Below are 26,110 nucleotides of genomic sequence, written 5' to 3'. Positions count from 1 at the left end.
CATGTATACAGTTGCTAATTAACCCTAAGAATACAGTACACATTGCTGGGAAGATAAAGAGATTCAACCACTCTGGAGGTCGAATTTATTCAAAATTTCAAAAATGCACATACCTATGGACAAATTTCCTTAAAGAAAAAGTTAAGGATATACACTGCAGCAGTTTTATAATACTATGGAAGCTAATAGTGGCCTGAAATTTCAACAGCAGAGGTATTCAAATAAATAAAGTGAAATATGATAAAGTCATGTGAAATTGCCAAAGTCTACAAGTACTGACAGAAAAGACTGGTCAAGATAAATTTTTAGGGCCAGCGCCGTGGCTCACTTGGCTAATCCTCCGCCTGCAGCACCAACATCCCATATGGGCACTGAGTTCTAGTCCCGGTTGCTCCTCTTCCAGTCCAGCTCTCTGCTGTGGCCCGGGAGGGCAGTGGAGGATGGCCCAAATCCTTGGGCACCTGCATCCGTGTGGGAGACCAGGAGGAAACACCTGGCTCCTGGCTTCGGATCGGCATAGCTCTGGCTGTAGTGGTCATTTGGGGGGTAAGCCAACAGAAGGAAGACCTTTCTGTCTCTCTCTCTCACTGTCTAACTCTATCTGTCAAATAAAAAAAAAAAAAAAAACTTTTAAACAAGAAAAGTAGTTGTTATTACATTATACATCGCTGCACTAAGATAACAGCCACTAGCTATATGTACATACACAAATATGAATTTCATTAAATTTGATGGCAAATTAACAATATTTAAATAAATTTAAAATTCTATTCCTCACACTTCAGCTGCTGGACCGCCACATGTGACTAGTCATCACCGTATGTGAACACAAATACAGAACATTTCCCCACCATCATAGGAAGTTACACTGAATGATGCTGGTGTATAGTATTCCATCTTTTTAAGGGAAAGAAACAGAAAGAATGTATAAATAATAAAAGTGACTAGAAATATACACAAAATAAAAGGTAACAATTATTACCAGGTAATAATACCTTGGGTAAAAGTTTTGCTAACCTATTTTCTAATTCTACTACAATGAACTGCCATGAATTTCCTTGAATTTTTAAAAATAAAATTATTTTTTAAATGAAGTCCATCTTAAAAAATAAAAATACTCATTGTAAATACAATTTCAGATTTTTTCAAAAGGAGAAATTATAGAACAAGCTATAAATTTGGAAGTAATTTGTTTTAATTATTATTTTGCTGCTTTGGAAATATGTTTCGCTTTTAACCATAGGCTTCACAATTCATTTGAAAAGAAATCAGACTCATACTAACACAATTTGGAGATTTCCCCCCATCAAAATGTGAAAATTGTCTGAATTATGACTATATGTGGAAAAGTTATTATAGCTGTTGCTTTTTTTAATATAAGGTGAGTTATTCTTATATGCTTTATTTAAATGCAGATAACCTAGAAAAGTGAAAACCTATCAATAGCCACAGAGATCAGATAAAGTCTCAGTTTTCTAAGTAAGTAACTGTGTCTCTGATTCTTTCTACCTGTGCCTCCATGACAGCAAATAATTTTTATCACTTATCTCTTCCAGGAAAGCAACAGTTTCCATGGAAACCACAAGGCAAACATCCATCGTTGCTGCCAAGGACTTCATTAGCAAATGTAAACAGGTAACTGCTTCTTTCTCTTATTAACATTTCAAGATTGGGCAACAGTTAGCTGCTCTGATTCTGGTTTTGCTGTCTCTATGAACAAACTTAGAGTTGAGTAACAAACCAGAACTCTCTGTTCTTCCAGCACAGAGGCAGGGGACTCAAAAAGTTATGGAGCCACAGTACATACCAAACAGTGTCTGCCCACACAGAGAGACCAATCAGAGCAGCAATCAAGCGCTTAAATACAGAAGACAGAATTCCCTTCCACTAGCACAGCAGAACACGCACAAGGTAGGTAAGCCAAGACGTTGATCGTCAGGAAAAGTAGTAGTAAATCACACCAACCAAGAAAGTGATCACTCACCTCTCTCAACATATTGTTCTCCTTCTCCTTCTGCTCCAAAAGACCTTCCAGGTGGTGCACGTGCATCTCCGCCTCGGCCAGCCGTCTTGTCCTCTCATGGTCCTCCTCTGTAGCCTTGGCGGAGAGTCCTTTGCTCTGCAACATCTCCAGAAGTTTCTTAATGGATTCATCCCGAGCGTTGAGGGTCTGCTTCTGCGTCTCAATACGCAGTTCCATTTCCTCCAGAGTCTTCCGAAGAAGGAACAGCTCTTTGGCCTGTCTCTCATGCTCGGCATGTAGCCTCTGGAAGTTCTCCTCTGTCAGCTCGGCCAGACAGGGCTCACCTGTCCTGCTGCTACTATCTTGCTGAAACAACTGATTCAGGTCCCTCTGGATCCGCAGTTCATCCTGGAGAGCCTGGATCGTCATCTGCATATGCTAGAACCAAGATAAAAACAGCATTCTAAATCAGCATTCGTCTCTCTTTAGCAGTAATAGGGCACACTGGGGTCAGGAGGCTGAAAATAGCCACAAGGTTTCTCAGAAACCTACATTCAGGAAATAAGGATTCACCTTAGTCTGTTTCATAGCTTCTTTTAAAAAATTGAGAAAATCTACAAAATGACAGTATATTAACTTGCATTTATTGCCAGTACATCATACAAAAGTTAAAACAAACATACTTGGGGCCAACGCTGTGGCACAGCGGGTTAAAGTCCCGACCTGCAGCACCAGCATCCCATATGGGCACAGTTCGAGTCCCAGCTGCTCCACCTCCAATCTAGCTCCCTGCTAATGTGCCTGTGAAAGCACCAGAGGAAGGTCCAAGTGCTTGGGCCCTTGCACCCATGTGGGAGACCTGAAAGAAACTCCTGGCTCCTGACTGTGGATCAGCTCAGCTCCAGCCATTATGGCCATTTGGATGAAGGTCAGTCTCTCTCTCTCTCTCTCCAACTAATCTTCCAAATAAATAAAGTAAATCTTTAAAAAAAAAAAAAAAAAAAAAAAACATTAAAAAACCCCATACTTGCCTATCTCGCAGACATTCATAATGATCAGCCAAAAACCAAGGCACTGAATTTAGTGAGATTTCCAAGACATGTATATTGGAGGAATTTCCATTTGGGAACTCTGCTCCTTACACTTTGCAAAACAATCCCGCATCCTATACTTCTTTTTTTCTTTTTTTGAGACACAGCAAGCACTCCCATCCTCTGGTTCACTCCTCAAATGCCTGCCAACAGATGAGGCTAGACCACCAAAGCTGGAAGCCAGAAACTCAATCCAATCTCCTACTTGGATGACAAGAACCCAATCACTTGAGCTATCACTGCAGTCTCCCATATGTGCATGAGTCAGGACCTGGAGTCAGACATTATTAAATCCAGGGACTCTGACATGGGACGCAGGCACCTTAACCAGTGTCTTAACCACTAGGCTAAATGCTCATCCCACATTCCAAACTGTACGGCAACATCTACTAGCATACTTTGCACTGTTAACACTCAGTTTGATTTGATTTGAAAAGTGGAAAAATAGTTACAGAAAATGCACTCCAAGACTGTGCTATTATTACACCAAGCTGTATGTCAATGATATTGTGAACAACAGTAATAAAAACCTTAATTATGTGACAAAGACTATGATTTTTATTTTAAACACACACATCTGCAAAAATAATGACAAATCACAATAACCTTTTCTATATCTTAGATAAACATAGGAAGCTCCTCTTAAGCAGTACTTCCAACAGATAACTATCATTAGCTTCTTGGAACAAGAGAACACTTTGAAGCAATTTATCCTGGTTCCTAACATAACACAACTATGTAGTCTAAAAACATTTTTAGTTATAGAAAAAGTGTACTATGAATACATGAAAATGATCACCATCACAAACAATGCATCACAAAAAAATGAATGTACTAGTCATCAAGATGACTAAGGTAGAGAAAATTTCAGTATTTTACCCCATTATTATGTTAAATTAATTTTTCCTGAAACATGCGAATACATAAACTAAGAGGCAAAGAGTTTATAACAATTCTTACTTAAGTCTCAGAGTCAAACCTCCACCTTCCTCAAGTTGTCCGATGGTCTTATCTGCTGCACAGCACTGCATGCTCAGCCCTAGAGCAGCACACACCAGATGCCCTGCACTTTACCCTGTTTGTCCTCAATAAGCTTTCTAGGACTTTTTTATTCTCATCTTTTTATCTTAGCCACAGCATAGTACTTGGTATGATAAATGCTCAATACATTTCTGAATGAAATTCAGAACAAATTTTGTGGAATCATTTCAAATACCTATAAAGTTATCTCTCTTCCCTAAAGAATATATAGTAAAAAAATATTCTATGCTTGAGAAATATTTTCAGATAATTAACAGCGAATAATAATCTTTCAGAATTTTAGTACTGTTCTCATCCAAAAATAAATTTATATACTGGTAAAGCCCAATAGTTGTATACATACACACACTCACCAACACTATATCCTGTTACAAATTTTAAATTAAGAGCAAAAAAGAAAAAAAAAAAAAGCACTTATTTTACATGCAATATACTCAAATGTTCAGAACCCAACGAGTAACTGTAGAACAGACCTAAGAATATTTAATAATGTCTATGAAAAGATGGGCTGATTTCTATCATTTTAGAAGAGTAAACTAGATAAAGTAATTTAATGAGTCTCCAGAGACCTGAGGCACCGGCATCCCACATGGGTGCCAATTTGGGTCCCAGCTGCTCCACTTCCAGTCCGGCTCTCTGCTGTGGCCTGGGAAAGCAGTGGAGGATGGCCCAAGTCCTTGGGCCCCTGCACTCACATGGGAGACCTGGAGGAGGCTCCTGGCTCTGGCTCAGCGCAGCTCCGGCCGTTGCGGCAAATTGGGGAGTGGGCCATCGGATGGAGGCTCTCTCTCTCTCCCTCTCTCTGCCTCTCCTCTCTCTGTGTAACTCTTTCAAATAAATAAATAAATCTTTTTAAAAAAATAAAAAAGACAAATACTAAATCAAAGCAAACTTCTCAGAATGATCTAAATGCCAGCAATAGACACATTAATGCAGGAAAGAACCACGCTAGAACTAAAATGGATGTACTTAATTGTTTAACATTTTTACTGTTCACTTAGAGCTAAGAAAAGTTATTCTCCTCTTAAAAAGATGTCAGAGTAAAGAAAATGAACAACTACACTAGATTTCTTACAACTACTCTTTACTACTAAATTCAGGAAAGAAAAAGAACATCAACCTCTGTGCTCTGAGAACTCAGTACCTAAATCTTAGTGGCGAGATATGCCTGAGAAACACCACTCTAATGCCTAATGTTGATATGAACCTGTTGTTGAATCAATCTTTATGCTAGCACAAACCAGAATGGAAATTAAATGGAGGAAAATACTATAAAAATAGAAAAGTTCTAATGTCATAAATATATTCCATATACTATGGACTTCTTAAGGCAATCAAGAACTAAGTAATGGGCTGGCGCTGTGGCGTAGCATGTTAAGCGCTGCCTGCAGCGCCGGCATCCCGTATGGGTGCTGGTTCAAATCCCAGCTACTCCACTTCCAGTCCAGCTCCCTTCTAATGCACCTGGGAGGCAGCAGAGGATGACCCAAGTGCTTGGGTCCCTGCACCCACATGGGAGACCTGGAAGAAGCTCCTGGCTTCTGGCTTCGGTCAGGCCCAGCACCTGCTGATGTGGCCATTCGGGGAGTGAACCAGCAGATGGAAAGGCTCTTCTCTCTCTCTGTATCTCTCCCTCTCTGTGTATCTCTTCCTTTCAAATAAAATAAATATATCTTTAAGAAAACAAAAATAAAATAACTTAAGTAACAATAAGCCACTATAATACACGTGAGAGAAACCCCAGTTTTTAGTTACCCAGATTCTATGCTAGTTACTATTTACTCTCAACCTTTATTTATGCAGTCTCCTCTACCATTCCCCCTCTTTCACTTCTATCTAAATCTTAGTTGTCCTTTATTTCTCAGCTCAGCCATCACCTCCTTTACAAAGCTTGTTCTGACTCCCCTGAATGAGGCAAAGCCCCTCTATTTCCCAGTGATATTCTCATTCTCATTATAAGGACTACTGCCCTTATAATATGGTATCATTTGTATTATTTTTTGCTTCCCCACCAAATTATGTGCCTCTTAAAGGTTTTAAGACCTGCTCATCTTTGTATCTCTACCACCTAATACCAAGCCCAGCACACCAATGCCCATCCTACCCCAGCTGCTGAATCAAATATTTACATAGTTTACCCTTACTTTCTTAACTAGGCTATAATATTTTCAAATTCAGGATGCCACAGGAGCAACACAGTCCTCACACTCAGCCCCTGCATCCGCCTACACTCTGTCGCCTGTCCTTTACCCTTCACTTGGTAAGGCATTAAACTGGTTTGGCTTCCCACAAAATTGATTCCTAGGAATCTTATCACACTGAGCTAATTAATACGTGGTTCTCTTGCTTCACAGGGCATGAGATATCTCGAGAATATTTCTCTTTTCCTATGTTTGAGTAAGGGAAAAAGAGAATGAGGTGCATCAACCAAAGGAAGCATCAAACAGGTATAATGCCCATGTATAAACACCATAATCTCAATAAAAATGATCAGATTAAATTCTCCAGAGTACCCTTCCTGGAGATTTAGTCAATTTAACCATGAAGTAGCCCTGTTAGTATAGGGACAAATGAGAAAGACAGGCAGGAAGAGATGGAGGAATTGGTGGGGGAAGAGAAGTACAGAAACAAAAAAGTGTCCCCAAATCACAAATCAAAATAGCAAAAATACCATACGCTAGGGAACAGGCATTTAGCCTAGTGGTTAAGACATCTGTGTCCCACATCAGAATTCCTGGTATCTATTCTGAGCTCCTAAGTCCAGCTTCCTGTCAATGCAAACACTGGGAGGCAGTAACTGAGTTCCTGCCACCCACTTGGGAGATCCGGATTTAGTTCTTGGCTTCTGGTTCCAGTCCAGCCCAGACAAGCTGTTGTGGGTATTTGGGGAGTGACCCAACAGATGGGTAAACTTGCTTGCCTGCATGCACCACACACACACACACACACACACACACACACACACTCCCTCTCTGTCTCTCTCATTCTCTGCCTCTCAAATAAGCAAGCAATATCTTTTAAACATTATCATACTAAACAAGCTCAGGTTTGAAAGAGCTTTGTTCCATCAAAAATAACTTCAGGGCAGATGTTTGGCCTCACAGTTTGGAAACCACTTGAGATGCCCACATTCCATATTCAAGTGCCTGGGTTCAAGTTCTGGTGCCATTCCTGAGTCCAGCTCCTTGCTAATTCCCAACCTGGAAGGCAACAAATAATGGCTCAAGTGGTTGAGCCCCTAACAGCCACATGGTGACCTAGATTAAGTTCCCAGTTCAAAGCTTCAGTTTGGCCCAGCCCCAGTTCTTGCAGGCATTTGAGGAGTGACCAGCAGATGCGAGGTCTCTCTCTCTCACCCCCCACACTGTGTGCGTATGTATGTCTGCCTTTCAAATAATAAAGCTAAATAGAATTTTTAACAAACACTATCAAAATTTTTTTAAAATCTTAAAGAGTAAAATCAACTCACAGAAGGACCATTTCATTAGGCATTAACTTAAGAATGCTCTGCAGTCAAAAAGCAGCAGCAGGACCTACAAGGAACTATAAAGACACTGCTCATTCCAGCAGCATCTGCTTTACTCCCTACAACCCCAAAGTTTCAGGCACCTGCAACACAAGTATATGAGGTGCTCAAGATAACCAAATGTGGTCACTGAAATAGTAGTTTATGAATCAACAGGAAAGATGGGTAAAGAACAAAGTGGGGAAGGGAGCCGAATCCTGGTCACCTTCAAGGGGCCCAGTAATGGAGTTTTGGCTTGGTAACGGTGCCGAGCTTCTCCCGACAACAGCAATCCTGGGTGTGTGTGCCTGCCCTTCCTTGGAGCAGCCAACTGCATGCATACTTTCACACATTCACTCATGGCAGCAAGGGAAAAAGGGCTGCCCATTAGTCCTATGAGCAGATTTTGATGGAAAGAAACAGGAGCATCTCTGGAGTCACTATGATGTTTCAAAGGGTGTGGAGAACACAGATTTATAAAGCATTTCCCTTATTGATAAAAAACAACTCAGTATGGTCACTGACCTCAGTCAGAAGGTTATGTGGTGTATCAGACAGCATGTAGTATGACAGTGTTAATGAAAGTAACATAAAAAGAAGAGTTAAGTGCACAGAATCAGGTATGAAAGTGTTAACAGTTAATCTTGGCAAGGCTGTTACTGGAAACAGATTTTGCTGAATGAACATAATTGGAGGCAAGAAGCAAGAAGCAAGAAGCTAGGCATCTGAAGGGAGTCCCTGCTGGCAGTCAGCTGCACACATGCTGTAGAGCTGACAGGGACCAATGTCAGTGCCCAGTAAAGCTGTATCAACACCGAGGCCACTGTGCACTCAAAATTTATCAGAAGCAATGTAATTTTTCTTCCATTTATCACTCTTCCTTTCCTTCAGAGAAAAGAAAAAGGCAAGAAAGTACAGAGACCATGACTCTGGTCAAAGAAGCACACGCACATCACACACACACGGAACAAACAGTTAAGGTGCTTTCACATAAGCTAGCACCACAAAAAAAAAAAAAAAAAAAAAAAAAAAAAAAAAAAAAAAGAGGCATCCAAACAAAATTAGTCACATAAATAATTCCCTGGGAAAGGGTAAGTCTAACAAAATTATTCTATGAAAACCAAATCTAGCTACCAAGCAAATCAGAATGAAAATGACACTAGGTAACTGACAGACTATAATAGATAATCCACTGCACAAGACTGATTCCAAATCAGCATATCCCTTTTCACAAGTGTGCTTTTCATATCATACTGCTTGAAACTCTACTACATATTTAGTACACACAAAAAATGCTAGCTAATTCTAAACTGTAAGCCAAGTGTAGAGTAACAGTCCTATCAGTATACATGAAAAGGTTTTAAAAATTTTTTTAAGATTTCTATTTTATTTATTTGAAAAGCAGAGTTACAGAGAGAGAGGGAGAAATAGAGAGAGATCTTCCAACCGCTGGTTCACTCCCTAGATGACCACAACAGCCAAGGCTGGGCTAGCCCAAAGCCAGGAGCTCCTTCCAGATATCCTTCGTGGGTGGCACGGGCCCAAACACTTGGGCCATCCACCATTGTTTTTCCCAGGCCTGGAAGGAAGCTGGATCCAAAGTGGAACAGCCAGGACACAAACTGGAGCCCAGTATCACAGGCAGTGGTTTTACCTGCTATGCCACAAGGCTGTCCCCACCTACATTCTTTAATATATTCTTTGTCCTTTACCCTACATTAATAAGGCTTTAAAATGGCTTCCGAGGCTGGCAATGTGGTGCAGTAGGTTAATCCTCCGCCTGTGGTGCTGCCATCCCATATGGGTGCCGGTTCTAGTCCCGGCTGCTCCTCTTCCAATCCAACTCTGCTCTGGCCTGGGAATGCAGTAGAAGATGAAAAGTAGAAGCCCAAGTGCTTGGGCTCCTGCACCTGCGTAGGAGACTGGGAAGAAGCACCTGGCTCCTGGCTTTCGATTGACACATCTCTGGCCGTAGCGGCCATTTGGAAGACCTTTCTCTGTCTCTCCCTCTCACTGTCTGCAACTCTCTCAAATAAATAAATAAAATCTTAAAAAAAAAAAAAAAAAAAGAACCAGTAGATACACATGTGAGGATCAAATCAAAGATGCTGGCCTCATTAAGACCAAGGTCTACTCTATTTTAATCAAACCATGTCCCCTGGTAGGGATGACTACCTAAATGAGCTACTTTGAGCAAATCATTTGACTAGCCTCCACAAAATTACTCTACCTATTTTTAAAAGGGGTGGGGGGGCTGGGGGAGGCTGGATTCAGTATTTGCAAAAATTAGTAGAAATCCACCCTTCATTCTAAATACAGCAGTGCTCCCTTTTGTTTCACAGATTGCACTTAAGCTACTAATTCTCAACCCTTGTGAGACATTCCAAAACCCAGAAGTCATTCCCCAGAGACTCTAATTTGATCAGACTTGGGCTTACTTAGCAAAGAGTTTGTTTCTTGCTTTTGCTTTTTAATTGATTTATAACAAGGAGTTTATAATTTACAACTGAGAAACACTACACTTTAAAATTCTTAATGCTGTTCTAACTGTTCTATGAATCTGTAACATTTGAGCCTAGATGATCCAAATCTTAATTCTGACATCCAGAAAGGTCTAAAAGCTTGTAAATTCACTAGAAAAACATGAAGATGGTTTTTAGTTCTTATCTATTCTGGTGTGCTTACACTTATCATTGCAGAAAACATACAAAAGAGAACCATAAAATTCTAATTATATACAAGCCAAGTTCAAAATCATGCAAACTTGACAGTGTTAGCCATCAGGATGATCACAGCGGTATGACTAGAAGAAGTCGTAAGGTCATAAGGAGGTGCTTCAGGGATCTGATAAGACATTTTTTCACCTGGTAGTTGCATATCACAGTATATTCACTTTGTGAAAATTCAAACAATACACACCCAGGACTGGAATACTTTTGTATGTTACATTTTAATACAAATTTTACTTTAAAAACTGTTGCATTACCACATTTGTAAAAATAAATTACCTCTTTCTCTATAACTTCTTGATATACAACAATGCCCAAAACTGGTTGGAGTAACTGTTAAAGAACTCCCCACACTGTCCGCTCACCCAGTGTACAGAAAGTCAATCACTGACATGCGAGTGGTGGAAGAAAGGAGGCCTTTATCACAAAGCACAGAACAAGGACTTTGGCAACTACTACTAAATTCTCTGGCTCCCAGTGGAGTCAGAAGTGAAAGTTCTTTTAAGCTGGGGCTGACAGGTGCATGGTCAGCTCAAGTACAAGTTCCTGGTTGGTCTGTGGTACTCATGGTATTCTTTGCTCAGTCAGGGATACTAAGTTCTTTATGATGAAAAAGGTGGCCTTCAGTCAGTCTAGGAGCTACATGTAGGTGGTCGTTACTTCGTGCCTTCAGCTTGAATTCCCCAAAAGAAACGCCTTCCAGATAACACAGAACATCCACATGTTAATAACTGGAGAAACAAATTACCTCATGAGTTTAGTGATAGCTACAATACTTCCTCAGATTAGGGAGTTAATTTTAGTTAGAGGTTGTTTTGCAATCAAAAAGTATAATATTGTGGTGTAAATATAAGTAATTGTACACAATCCTTTAGTATTTTTCATGGCTACTATCAAATAAATGTCTAAGACTCTTTTACACATGATTTTGTGTTAAGTAGATTATGAGGGTAAATTTTAGGTGTCAACTTGACTGTACTAAAGAATATCTAGACACCTGGAAAAGTATTATTTGGGTGTGCCTGTGAAGGTGTTTCTAAATGAGATTAGCACATAAGAATGAATGGATAGGAGAGAGGACCCAGTCTCATTGTGACCAAGGACCACGAATCGGCTGGAGATCTGAAGTGTATAAATACAGAAGGTAAATTAGGCTCTTGCTCCGAGGACTGGGACAGGTTCAACCCCTGTCTTACACATCAGTCGCCAGCCTTTGGACTCCAGGAATTACACCAGCAGGCCCCTCACTGGTACTCAGGATTTCAGCCTGAACTCAGAGTTATGCCCCTGATCTTCCTGGTTCTGAGGCCTTCAGACTTGAACTGAGCCACACTATCAGCATCTCTGGGGCTCCCGTCCACAGAAGCCTTACCACGGGACTGTCATAATTGTGTGAGCCAATTACCCTAATAAATTATCCTTCAAATACCTATGCAGATATCCCATTGTTTCTTTCTCTATAGAACCCTAACTAAGACAGATTTTGGTACCAGGATTGAGGCTGTTATTCTATCTAAAAATGTTCAGACAGCTTTGGAACTGGTTAACTGGCAGATTTTGGAAGTTTAAGCAAGAAAAGCCCAGGATTCTATAAGCAGAACATCATGAGTGATCTGGTGAAGGCTCAAAAGATGAGGAAACTAGGAAAGTGATAGAAAATCTCCACGGTCATGATCAGAGTATTATCAGAATGTGGACAGTAAAGGCCATGCTGATGAGGTTTCAGACGGAAATGAGGATCCTATAGGGAACTGAATCTTGCTGTACCATGGTGAATAACCTGGCTTTACTGTGTCCTTGTGCTCAGACTTCATGAGAGACCAAACATAAAGATAATAGATTAGCTATTTTTGGAGGAAGAGATTTCAAAATAGCAAAGCATTTAGGCTGCAAAATGGGTATTACTGGCTGCTTTTACTGAGTTTTACAGTAAGATTCAGAAGCAAAAGAAACCATAGAAAAAAGATCCAGAAAATTCACAGCTTGACCAAAGAAAGAAAGAAGAAAAAGCCTACCCCCATTTCTAAGATTTTTGAGGCTACTCCTTCCATCACAGGCCCAGGGGCCTTGGAAGAGCATAATTATTTCATGAAACTCCAGAATGCTTTCCAAGAGCTCACTCAAGGATTTACTTCCCTCTGTTCAGCTGCAGAAGCACTCCGGGGCTGTAGGCTCTGGCACTGTCCACATAATGCTGGTTTTACAGGCATACAGGTTAAAATTGATTAGGTTTGTGAGCTGGAAGACTATCCCTTCACCACGCCCCCTGTGTGACCTCACGCCCTACCTGGCCACACCTGAGTGCCCACCGGCCAATCAGGTCAATTAACCACTCCCCTTTGGAAGTGGGTTAAAAGCCTGGGACATGGTGTGTCCTGGCCCTTCTCTTCTTCCCTGGCCTCTTGCCAGAAGGAGGCTTGCTGTAGCCCTGTGCCTTCGGGCTACACGCCCTAGACTTCTAGGCCTTGATGTTCCTCCACGTGGCTGGTTCCTGGTGCTCAGTATGAACCCAGATTTACCTCACTCTTTTAAATAAAGCTCTCACTTTCCTATGCACCTTTCGCACTAAATAAAAGCCTAAAATGTACCATGCTGCCTCGTTTATCTGTGCTGGTATTTAGAATCCTTCTTTAAATACTAGGCAAGAACCCTCTTGGGCTTATTATATTGGGGATTTATTAATAAGCATATGGTGATATCATATGGCACCCCAAATTCCGGTAACATATGTGGCATCCCAGATGGCACTTCTGGGAAACTTCAAGGGGTCACATTTTCGCATAAATTTTAGGGGGTCATTCCCGATATCACTTCCACACTCCTTCTCATGCACTGCTTTTTGCTGTGCCCAACTAATGGGGCCACCCAATCTTGGACAATGAAGCTCTACTACCATGAGCTGAGGTAAACCATGTTCCTTATAAATTCCCTGTCATAAGTGCTTCACTATATAATAAAAAGCTGATTTATAGATTTTTAAAAGCTCTTCAAAACAAAATTTTTTGAAAAATTAATTAAGAAACAATCAATTTAGGTAGCAAACAGTACAAAAGATTGCTTCATGTTTTAGCAACCTTGTTGAAAGCAAATAAAAATATCATATGAGGGGTGGGATTTTGGTATAGTCCCTGGGATACCTGCATCCCTTATCAGAATGCTTGGTTGAGTCCACACTATTCTGCTTCCAATACAGCTTCTTGCTAATGCATAACCTGGAAGAAGCTAATGCATAACCTGGGAAGTAGAAGGTTTTGGCTCAACTACCTGGGACCTTGCCACACACATGGGAGACTCAGATTGAGTTCCAGGCTACTGGCTTCAGACTAGCACAGCCCTGGTTCTTGTGGGCATATGGGGAAAGAATCAGTAAATGGAAGTATTCTCTCTCTCCAGCTCTCTGTGCCATTCAAATTAAACTTTCAAATTAAAAAAAAAAAAAAAAAAAAAAAAACATGAAAATACCATATGAAATCTTCATGGGGTATTTTAAAGAAAATAACTTTGCTTTCCTGAGTGCCAATTCTATGACATAAACCCAAATAAATACATACATTTCAAACAGACATTAACTCCTGCATCCACAGTGTAGAGATTATACTTTCTTAGTTGTATTTGCAATGTAAATACCTGGATCTAGGATCACAAAAGCTTTCACAACCACTTCAGCTGACTGCACACTTTCAAGAGAAGCAGTTCATATCTGCGTTAGAAAGCACTATTTATGAACAGCACTATAGCACAGCAAGTTAAACTGCTGTCTGCAAATCCAACATCCCATATGGGGTGCCAATTCATGTCCTGGCTGCTCCACTTCAAATCCTACTCCCTGCTAATGGCCTGGAAAAGCAGTGGAAGATGGCCCAAATGTCTGGGCGCCTGCCACCCACATGGGAGATCCAGAAGTTCCTGGCTTCAGCCTGGCCTAGCACAGGCCATAGCAGCCATTTGGGGAATGAATCAAAGAAATGAACCAGGCCAGTTCTGTGGCTCACTTGGCTAATCCTCCGCCTGCGGCACTGGCACCCCGGGTTCTAGTCCCAGTTGCTCCTCTTCCAGTCTAGCTCTCTGCTGTGGCCTGGGAGTGCAGTGGAGGATGGCCCAAGTCCTTGGGTCCCTGCACCCGCATGAGAGACCAGAAGAAAGCACCCAGCTCCAGGCTTCAGACTGGCACAGCGCTGGCCGCGGCAGCCACTAGGGGAGTGAAAGAAATGAACCAGATGCTCACTCTGTAACTCTTTCCAATAAATAATCTTTTTTAAAAAATGAAAGAAAGCACTACTGTGAAACTTAAGATTTGGACTTCACAAAAATTTAAAATTAATGCTTATCAAAAGAGATTGTTATAAAAATAATAACCTCACACTGGCAAAAATGGTAACTTTCAAAAAACTTGTATCAAGAACATATAAACTGGTAGCCTGGCTAAGTCTTAGCTTGTGTTCAGGAACATAGGTATTTAAAATGTCACATCTGCATGAAGCTTCAAATTTTTAATTTTATTTAAGACAGTAAAGAGAGTTTACATAATATGTTCTAAGAGGTAGGTACTTTATAAAGTATCTTAAGCAAAAGTGTATAATATATTCAGCAAAACTGTATCAGCAATTATAGACTGTTCTTTATAGAGCATTTACTTGAAGTTTTTCAGTAGTTCCTGAAAATTTGGTCATGGAAGTTGAATGTAAGGGAAATATGCTTATTGGCTGCTTTTTATTTATACAGAATGGAAAAATAAAAATGAGTTTCTGACAGTCAAAAAAAAAGAACATATAAACAACTTACAACTCAAAAACTAAAAAATATCCAACTGTTCTAAAAGGCAAAAGGCTTAGAACTTTCAAATAGGAAGATATACTAGTAGGCAACAAGCAAATGGAAAGTGACGAATATCATTAGTCATTCATTAAAGGAAATACAATTTAAAATCACAACAGACTACAACTACACACCCATCAGAATGGCTAAGATTTACACAACAATGCCAAATGTTGTTGAGAATGTAAAGCAACTACAATATGAAATTATAGCAACATTTTTGAAATTGTTCTGAGAGTTTCTCATTAAAATTAGATATGCAGCCATCCTATGACCTAGCAATTCCACTTTTAGGTATTTCCCTGAAGAGAAATGAAAACATATGTCCACAAACACACATATATAAAAATGTTTCTATAGCTTCAATCGTAACAGCCAAAGAAGTGGAAACAACCCAAACATCCATCAATAGGAAAATGGATAAACTAATTATGCCAGATCCATTATAACAGACTACCATTCAGTATTAAAAAGGTAACTACAGATACGTACAACAACACAGATAAATGTCAAAATCAATATGCAAGCAAGAGAAGGCAGACACAATAAAATGAAGACTATATTACTTCCTTTATATTTAATTTTAAAATGGGCAAAATTAATGGAAGATGAAGGAATCAGACACTAGTTGCTGGGGACAGGATTATTCTGAGTGGAAGGGGTTCAAGGGAGCCTTGTGAAATGATTGACATGATCTATATGGTGACAGGACTGCAGATGATGGAAATATTGGCATCTGTGAAAATTCATGAAACTGTGATGGATAAGATGTGTGCTTTTTACATAGTATAAACTATACCTCAACAATACACGTTAAAAGAGAAAAGCAAAAATTATCAAGATTAAAAAAGGAAAAATAAATATTCAAAATATTCAAGAGAATTAATAATGCCCAACCAACCTTTAATACAAATTACAAACCTGTAATAATTTACCTAGTACTAGAAAAACAGTATCAACAAACAGATCAATGAACAGACCTTGCAATGTATAAGCACTTAATGACCAAAAGAAATGCCACAAACTAAAAGGAAAGAGACTGATCATTTATCACACAGTGTTCAGAAACCCATTCAATTATTAGGAAAATATCAAAATATCAAAAAAAATTATCTCCTCATACACAAATACAAAATAAATTCCAGGAAGATTTAAAAACTAAGCGTAAAATTCGAATGGCGAACCAGCATTGTGGCACAGCAAGTAAAGTCACTGTCTACAACAACAGCATCCCATATGGCTCCTGGTTCATGTTTCCGCTGCTCCACTTCTGGTCCAGTTCCTTGCTAATCACTTGAGAAAAAGCAGCAGAAGATGGTCCAAGTGCTTTGCCCCTGATACCCACATGGGAGACTTGGATGAAGCTTCCAACTCCTGGTGTAGGCCTGGCCCAGTGCTGGTCATTGTGGCCATTTGGGGACTCAAACAGCAGATGAAAGATTTTTTAAAAATCTGAACTACAGAAAATGTAGATATATTTTGTGATATTCAGATAGAGAGAGGCTTTCGAAGTAAAAAAAAGAAATTACAGATTATTATACACTTTACTCCTCAGAAATTTAAAATTTGTATGCATCAAAAAACAAAAAGCGGAGCTGGCACTGTGGCGTAGCGGGTAAAGCCACTGCCTGCAGTGCTGGCATCCCATATGGACACCAGTTCGAGACCCAGCTGCTCCACTTCCGATCCAGCTCTCTGCTATGGTGTGGAAAAGCAGTAGAAGATGGCCCAAGTCCTAGGGCCCCTGCACCCGTGTGGGAAGACCCGGAGGAAGCTCCTGGCTTCGGATCAGCACAGCTCCGGCCAATTTAGCCAACTGGGGAGTGAACCAGCGGATGGAAGAAAGAAGACCTCTCTCTCTGCCTCTCCTTCTCTGCATAACTTTGACTTTCAAGTAAATAAATAAATCTTTTAAAAAAAAGTAAAGGCAAATGACAAATACTGAAAACTACAGCAAAAGATAAAGAAAAAAACGTTATCTTCACCATATAAAGAGCCTATGTAAATCAACGAAATACTAAGATCTTTCCCTCCTCAAGAAAAATTAACAATGAATACATAATCATAAAATGAAAATAGTCAATATACATTAAAAATGTAAACGAGTGGGGCTGGAGCTGTGGTGCAGCGGGTTAAAGGCCGGGCCTGAAGTGCCGGCACCCCAAACGGGCACTTGTTTAAGTCCTGGTGGCTCCGCTTCCAGTCCAGCTCTCTGTTAAGGCCTAGGAAAGCAGCAGAAGATGGCCCAAGTCCTTGGCCCCCACACCCACGTGGGAGACCCAGAAGAAGCTCCAGGCTCCAATCTTCAGATCCGCGCAGCTCTAGCCATTACAACCAATTGGGGAGTGAACCAGCGGATGAAGACCTCTCTCTCTGTGTCTCTACCTCTCTCTGTAACTCTTCCAAATAAATAAAATAAAATCTTTTTTAAAAATGTAAACAAGTTCAAATTAAAACAACATAGCATTTTTTAACCTATACAACAGGCACAAGTTTTATAGGCAAAAGATTTTTAAAGATTATGTAAAGCAAAACAGACTCCTGACACACTCCTAGTCATTACCAAGAGTGGTTCAATCTTTCTGAAAAATAATTTCTACCAGTATTCCACTAAAAAATGAAGCTCTATGTAAAACGGTTTTGGTGACTATTTTCTCAATTACCCCAAGGATAACTCAAGCCAGTGTAGTTCAACATTCACAGGCAGTAAGTTGACTCATTACTTACAGTGGATACCATAGGGCATTAGGGCTTAATTTTTTCAAGGACCAAATTGAGAAGGGCTGATCAAGAGCCATTAGGGGGGAAAAATGCTTTCCACAAGAAGACTGTAGTGATGAATGTCTTTCATTTTGTAGGCACAATTGTGTGTCCTCCAGGACCAGACTGTATTTTAGCAGTACTACTTCTGGTTTCAAACACAAAGCAGATAACACAATAATTTGTAGACTTGTTTGTGTGATTTTTTTTTCTCATTACAAGGAAATATGTGTTAAAATTTCTGTTAAGATTTATTTTATTTATTTCAAAGGCAGAGTTACAGGGAGAGAGGGAGAGACAGAGGAAAAGACAGAGGAGAGAGAGATCTTCCATCCACTGGTTCACTCCCCAAATGGCTGCAACAGCCAGGGCTGGGCCAGACTGAAGCCAGGAGCCAGGAGCTTCCTGGGGTCTCCAACATGGGTGCAAGGGCCCAAGGACTTGAGCCATCTTGTACTACTTTCTAAGGCATATTAGCAGACAGCTGGATCAGAAGTGGAGCAGCTGGGACATGAACTAGCACCCACATGGGATGCTAACATCACAGGCTGCAGCTTTACCCACTATGCTATAATGCTAGCCCCATGTTTAACATTTTAAGAACATATAAAGTATGGGGAGAGTGTGCTCTCTTATAATTACTTTACTCATCTTTGGCAAATAAGATTCAATCCTTCAGCAAAATACCATAGGAAAATAATCAGAAATTTGTAAATGTATTAACAAAAATAACTATAACAGTATTCATATGACCAAACCCAAAATATCCTAAATGTCCAACAATGGAAGAATGACTAAAAGAATGATGATTTGTATAATCACTTAAAATGTTTCTGAAAATGCTTATTAACATATGGGAGATGTTAATCTCATAATATTTTTTTTAACAGTACAGGCCAGGGACCAGCATTGTGGTGCGGCAGGTTAAGCCAAACAAGCACCAGTTCGAGTTCTAGTAGCTCCAGTTCTGATCCAGCTCCTTGCTAATGCATCTGGAAAAGCAACAGAAGATAGCCCAAGCACTTGGGTCGCTGCCACCCACATGGGAAACTCAGATAGAATTCCTGTCTCCTGGCTTCCACCTGGCCCAGCCCCTGCTGTTACGGCCATTTGAGAACTGAACCAGCTAATAAAAGATCTCAATCTCAAACAATCAATCTCTCAGTATCTCTGTCTCCCACATACCCTGTCTTTCCTTCTATCACTATAATTCCAACTTTCAAATAAATACAATTTTTTAAGTAAAAAAAATTTTTAAAGTATCATACAAGCATTTGGCCCAGCAGTTAAGTCACCTACTAAGCTTCTGATCCAGGCCCCTGCTCATGCAATCCTTGGGAAGCAGATCATGCCTCAAGCACTTGATCCCTGCTACCCACACAGGAGACCTGAATTGAGTTCTGCACTTCTGATTTAGCCCGACCTGGTCCCTGCTGTCATGGGCATTTGGGGAGTGAACCAGTGAAAGAAGATATTTATTTCTCTCTCCCACACTCTTTTTCTCTCTCCCTTCTGCCTTTCAAATAAAATGAAATAAAGCATTTTTAAATGAATTGATGAAATAATAAAAGTAATATGAAGTATATGTGTGCTTATGTGATATAGATAGATAGATACAGATATAGATATAAATATATAAAAATTATCTCAACTGGGTATATATATGACAAATATGCAGGATTCTTTTTCCCCTACACAGATTTATAAATTCTTAAAATATTTTACCACATGCATTTTTAGTTGGCAATGAGGACAGAATATTACAAAAATTGCTACAAGTTATCATCTACCCCATGTTTGGAGAGCAAAGCCATATTGCTAAAATAGAATTTCTGCTTCCTGAAGGTAAAACAATTGTGCTTAAAATATAAAGGAGAATGAATATAGTATTCTTCTTAAATATACAAACCAGTGTTCTTTTTTCAATATCCAGGTCTTTCATGTGAGTGGAAATGACCCAAGTACTTGGACTATCGCCTGTTATGAACTGGGGTACACATTAGCAGGAAGCTGGAGTTGGTAGTGGAGCCAGGACTAAACCCCAGACACGCTGACATGGGATGAGAGCATTCCGAGCAGTACCTTAACTGCTATGCCAAATGCCCACCCCAGATTAATATTCATAACAGTGTGGCTATAATAATACACCCTTCCACATACTTGAAAGTCAGTTCTTTAGGGGAAAAGTTAGTCTCCAGGGAAAAAATATGATTACAGCTATATATAAATTAACCATAAATGGTTATTACATTTAGTATACTAAAACTAAGAAATTTGCTGACTCTTCAAATATATACTAATCAGGAACACTTTAAAGCTAAGAAACAATAGTTCTCCTTATATTTGGCCTGTATGTAAAAGCTGCCTGCTTTGGAAATCCCTTCCCCACTGAGTATCATCAAGCTTCCAATTAAATTTAAAGTTCACATAAATATAAAACTTTGGCAGAAAAAAAAAAAAACAGATAAAAGCTTCATTAGGCAATAAGTGTGATTGCAAGATTCAAGAAAAACTTGTTTAAGCACTATATACACAATTTAAAGGTACAGTAACAAAGCAATTGTAAAATCATTTTTTTTTAATTTTATTTATTTATTTGACAGAGTTACAGAGAGAGAGAATAAAAGAAGGACAGATGGAGAGAGAAATCTTCCATCCACTGGTTCACTCCCCAGATGGTGGCAACAGCCAGAGCTGAGCCGATTGGAAGCCAGGAGTTTCCTCCAGGCCTCCCATGTGGGTGCAGGGATCCAAGCATTTGGGCTATCTTCTGCTGCTTTCCCAGGCCATTAGCAGCGAGCTGGATCAGAAGTGGAGGGGCTGGGACTCGAACCGGCACCCATATGCAATGCAGTGTGGCAGGCAGAGGTTTTACCCAATGTGCCTCAGTGCCGGCCAGGGGGCCGATTGTAAACAATTAATAAACAAAGCACCAGTTAGAGCTTATGTTTATCATTTAGGACCTCTGAAGCCAATGCTTCACATTTGAAACAAGACTGTATAACAGGACCTTTGAAATCAAAATATCAAACTGACAACCAGCTATGGCAATTACTATAAAAAACAGCAGCTGAAACAAAATACAGTGACAGCGGCAAACTCCAAAAGATGCACATCCAATCTTAGGTGGTCTAAGATGTGTTTATAACATGAACTAGTTCATGTATGATCACAGTAAATCAAGGACCATCACTGCATCAAAGCTGTGTTGGTTCATAAGCAATTTTTCCAAGGCTAAGGAACTACAAACAGTAGAAGCAGAAAGAATTTAAAGTGAATGGTTCAACAGGAAAGGAAAATGCCCTCAGCTTGGCTGCTGCATAAACAGGAATCCATTTGGCTCTATTTTAAGAAAATTAAAAATAAGCACCTGCAACCAGGGCTCCCTTTCCACAGGAACACAGCCCTAAGCATTACAGCTTCCTATTCAACAGGGGTCGCACCTCACTCTGCATTCAGGTCCACCTCCACGAGCAGGGTCTCAGAGCTGCAGCAAGCATCTCTACTCTGACCCTGAGAGTTTTCACTAGGTGCTGGAGCAGCCTCCAGCCACAGTGACCAAGCTTGCTGGGGCTATCCAAGTGACCTCCATTTATTATTTCTGCTTGTGTTCTGGTTACAAAGTTACATATATTTAGAGCAGTCTTCCCAAACCTTAACTTTCCAATAACAGATTTCATAGAATTTCATGGCCTTCACTGGACAGCAAAAACACCTACATTTTATACTGGGAACTTTAAAAATAAAAAAAAAAATTTTTTATTTGAAAGGCAGAGTTACAGAGACAGAGAGACAGAGAGATCTTCCATCCACGGGTTCAGTCCCCAACTGGCTACAATTGCCAGAGCTGGGCCACACCAAAGCTAGGAGCTTCTTTGGGGTCTCCTACATGGTATAGGGGCCCAATCACTTGGGTCATCTGCCACTGTTCTCCTAGATGCATTAGCAGGAAGCTGGGTCAGAAGTGGAGCAGCCAGTGTCAAACCAGAACCCATATGGAATGCAGCACTGTAAGCTGCAGCTTTACCCACAACACAACACAGGCCCTTGGAATTTTTGAACTTAACTTGTTATTGGTTGTAAAATCAAGTTGGTGATGGAGAACCACTCCCCTTTGAACTATGCCTTTCAAATTAAATAAATCTTAAAAAAAAATAAACAAAGCAACCTGTTTGAAGCCACTTAGACCCTAAGTGGCAGGACCACCCACCAGATAGACTCCATAGTTTGTGCTTTTAACACAACGCTGTAAAGACTATACTGCTTCTAAAAATTGATCATTGCACATACACTATTTCCCTATTAAATAAATAAATCCCTAAAAATAAATAGATAAATTGTACCTCAGTGAGGAAACAGTTTACTCTTTTTTATTTAAAGATTTATTTTATTTATTTGAAAGACAGATTTAGAGAGAGGTAGAGAGAGAGACAGACAGGTCTTCCATCTGCTGGTTCACTCCCCACATGGCCTTAATGGCTGGAGCTGAGCTGATCTGAGGCCAGGAGCCAGGAGCTTCTTCCTGGTCTCCCACATGGGTGCAGCGGCCCAAGGACTTGGGCCTTCTGCTGCTTTCCCAGGCACATTAGCAGGGAGCTGGATCAGAAGGGGAGCAGCCAGGACTCAAACCAGCACCCATATGGGATGCCAGTGCTGCCGGCTGGGGCTTTAACCCTCTGAGCCACAGTGCTGGCCCCAGTTTACTCTTATGAGTAATTCTTTTGTGTAGTTGTTTTGTATTGAGATTTACGTATGTATCTGAAAGGCAGATGGGAAGAGAGACAGATCTTTCATGCACTGGTTCACTTTTCAAATGGTTTCAACAGTCAGGGCTGGTCCAGGCCAAATCCAGGAGCTCAGAATCCATCCAAGTCTTCCACATGGCTGGTAGGGGCCCAAGTACTTAGGCCGTCATCTGCTACTTCCCAGGCCCACTGGCAAGAAGCCAGATCAGAAACAGTGGTCAGGACTCGATATAGGGTGTGGGGCACCCCGAGTTGTGACTTTACCTGCTGCACCACAACACCTATCCTAGCAATTCAATTCTTGACACTAATCTACGTTGAGATATTTGAGAATTGTGTCCCTCCAAAAGTTCAGGTTTATGAAACTACAGAGTATATAGATTTCATGTTAACATGATTTTAAATTTCTCAAATGTATGCCTCTATTTCACTGTTTCTCATCCTCCTCCCTTTTCCAGAATCTCTCAAAGTAGCTAGTATACTACCTGGGCATTCCTAAGTAGGCACTCAATCAATACCTACCAAAGTCCTGATTAGATAATGCTACGTTAAGTAGAGAATTCTGTAGACACACATGTAATCTTGTATGAGTGAATGCAACCAAACCTCTCTTCTCATCAGAAAACCACTCCATCTCAGAAAATGCAAAGTGACACACCACCAGAAAAACAGCTGTTACCACCACTCACTGTGCCTGAATGATGAACTTCTGATTGTACTAAGGTCGGGTAAATATATTCAGCATCCAAACAAGCAAGGTACAAAACAAATAAACTTAAAAGGTTCTAGTGAATTGAAAATAACTAAAAACAAGAGTCCTACAAGGCCTACAATACACAATTCCTAAGCAATTTCAGTGGTTCTGTGATAGTCATCATACTACATAATGTGCCCATGTCCTGGGAAAGCATTTGGCCTTGGGAAGCCCTCTTCAAAGAAGGAGGTCAATTACTAATTGGTCTATAATTTGAATATTTGGCAAATACTAATGAACTGAGGATTATTAACTTTCAAACTCTGAATACATTTAACTATATACAAAAATAATTTCCTCTTTGGTGAATTTTTGGATCCTTCTCCATGAACACAAAGAATCTAGTTATAAAAATAACAATAATAATCTATTAATTTTTTTCTGAATCTAAAAGACCAGGCCAATGAGGATAACACAGAAGTGTGCTATAAAATGCATGCTAATCCCTGTTATTGCCAACACTTGAAAGAAGAGCACATACTACCTAGAAGGTCAAGGCTAGCTTAAAGACCACAGTCTCATCTGCAAGCCAAAAAAATAAAAATAAAAAAAAGAGAGAGAGAAAACCAAACTCCCAGGCTATATGAAAACTGAAGCAAACAAGGCCAGCATTGCGCCATAGCAAGTAAAGCCACCACCTTCAACACAAGCATCCAGTTTGTGTCGTGACTGCCCAACTTCCAATCCAGCTCCCTGCTAACAGCCTGGGAAAAGCAGCCCATGATGACCCAAGTATTTGGCCGCCGCCACCCACATGGAAGACCCATATGAAGCTCTTGGCTTCTGGCTTCAGTCTGGGGAATGACTCAGCAGTTGGAAGATCTCTCTGTAGCTCTGTAGCCTGACTTTCAAATAAATAAATAAATAAATATTAAAAATAAAAATAAAAAAACATGCAATAACCAGGGATAAGCCAGGTTGAAGTCAGGAGTCAGAAACTCAATCCCAGTCTCCCACATGGGTGACAGGAACCCAATTACTAAAGTCACCAATGCTGCCTCCCAGAATCCACATTAGCAAGTAGCTAGAGTCAGGAACAAGGACAACATATTGAAGCCAGGCACCTAATAAGGGATGTGGACATCCCAAGGGGCATCAACTGCTAGGCCAAACACTTGCCTATAAACTCATATTTTAATTCCATTAACTATTTGAAGTATCCCTGTACAAATTTCTGTTTATTGCTTTTTCAGGTTTTCTGGATATAAGAAAATAAATATAACATTCTAAGTTTCCTTTTTTTTTTATGATTCATTTACTTACTTCACAGTCAAAGTTACACAGAGAAGAGAAGGAGAGGCAGAGAGAGAGAGAGAGAGAGAGAGAGAGAGAGAGGTCTTCCACCTGTTGGTTCACTCCCCAGATGACCGCAACAGTCAAAGCTGCGCCAATCCAAAGCCAGGAGCCAAGAACTTCTTCCTGGTCTCCCACATGGGTGCAGGGGCCCAAGGACTTCCACTTCCAAACTCGGAGCCCAAGATGGCTTCTAACTCCATCCCTCTACTGCAAGTTCCAAAAGCTGGGGTCCTTCTAATTTTGCTTTCTTCTTCTGACCCCCTTATCCTCCTTAAAAGCACCTCCCCTGAATACACCAATATGATAACCTCTTGTCCCCCACACTCCATCTTTCCAGCTCTTTTTGAAGCTAATTCTTTTTAAATGCCACAAATCCTGGCATAACCTAATATCAATTTACATCTATCCTCTTAAATTCCAATGATAAACATCCTCTACCCGCTCAAATTGCAAACTGTTCATATATGGCATAGTTATAAACCACCCCACTCAACAGAGCACAGAGTAAAGATGTTTCAGGTCATTTACCAGTTCTTACTCGTTTGTAGTAGCTAGTTAGTCCCTGCCTTGACTACGTAACAGAATTACCTGGGGAATCTTTTGAACTCCCACACGGAGGCCAATCCATATCAAATTAAACAGGAGTATCTGGAGGTGGGAAGTGAAACTCAAGCATCAGTGTTTTTTAAAGTTTCTCAGTGATACCAAAATGAAGTAAAGATTAAAAACCACTGGTGTCGGTTCAACTAGATTGAAAGACTGCCAAAATAGATGGAGTCCGCCATAGGTGAGCAACATTGTGACAAAACATGGAAGATTGACAGTGACTTCTGAGGACAAAAATTCCAAATTCCAACACCAGAAAGAGGAACATGCAAGTATTTGTTTATATTTATCTTAATTAGGGTATGTCTTAATAACAACAACAAAATATTTCTTTGACCTAGCAGGCATTTGCTTGCTCATTTGTTTTACTATCAAACGCCACACCTCCAAATATGTACAGTAGTTTTATAGAATTAAACTGGCTATGATATAGACTTTTAATTGTCTTCAAGGCCTAACATGTCATTTATAACAAACAAGGGGCAGAGGAGATCCCAAGCAAGAAAGTTAAAATTGACAGATAAACACTGCTACCTATATCTGCCATGAAGTATATTCAAATATTAGCTCAAAGTTCAATACTACATATCATAAACAATTTCAACTGTTTCTAAAGTCTGTGATACAAATCCCTTTCATGATTATATTCATTGCAATTAGATCTATTCATTCAGTATCTTCTACAAACAGACTGAAGTCTGGTATACTATAGGTCTTTATGTGAAACAGATTTAAAACCCTATAATAAATATGCCACCAAAAATATTTACCATACATCAAAGGAGAAGTATATTCTACAAAAGTA

The 26,110-nt window shown here is 40.1% G+C and overlaps 1 protein-coding gene across 13 annotated transcripts in view; it reads right to left on the bottom strand.

Annotated features, from left to right (window-relative positions):
* Positions 1–26,110, bottom strand: part of ERC1 (ELKS/RAB6-interacting/CAST family member 1) — a 522,480-nt gene that overhangs the window by 421,551 nt on the left and 74,819 nt on the right. For all 13 annotated transcript variants that reach the window (XR_016213449.1, XR_016213450.1, XR_016213451.1 and 10 more), the window contains exon 3: positions 1,985–2,401. Coding sequence is in view for 10 of the 13 variants with exons in the window: in XM_089304491.1 (XP_089160617.1) it covers positions 1,985–2,401 (417 nt within the window). In the remaining 3 variants the exon portion in view is untranslated. The remainder of the gene's footprint in view (positions 1–1,984; positions 2,402–26,110) is intronic.

This window comes from Oryctolagus cuniculus, chromosome 9 (genome assembly GCF_051225735.1).
Source record: "Oryctolagus cuniculus isolate XC-2025 breed Fujian yellow rabbit chromosome 9, ASM5122573v1, whole genome shotgun sequence".
Lineage (NCBI taxonomy): Eukaryota > Metazoa > Chordata > Mammalia > Lagomorpha > Leporidae > Oryctolagus > Oryctolagus cuniculus.
Note: the sequence above shows the minus strand (reverse complement) of the source record. Positions and strands in the feature narration are given on the sequence as shown.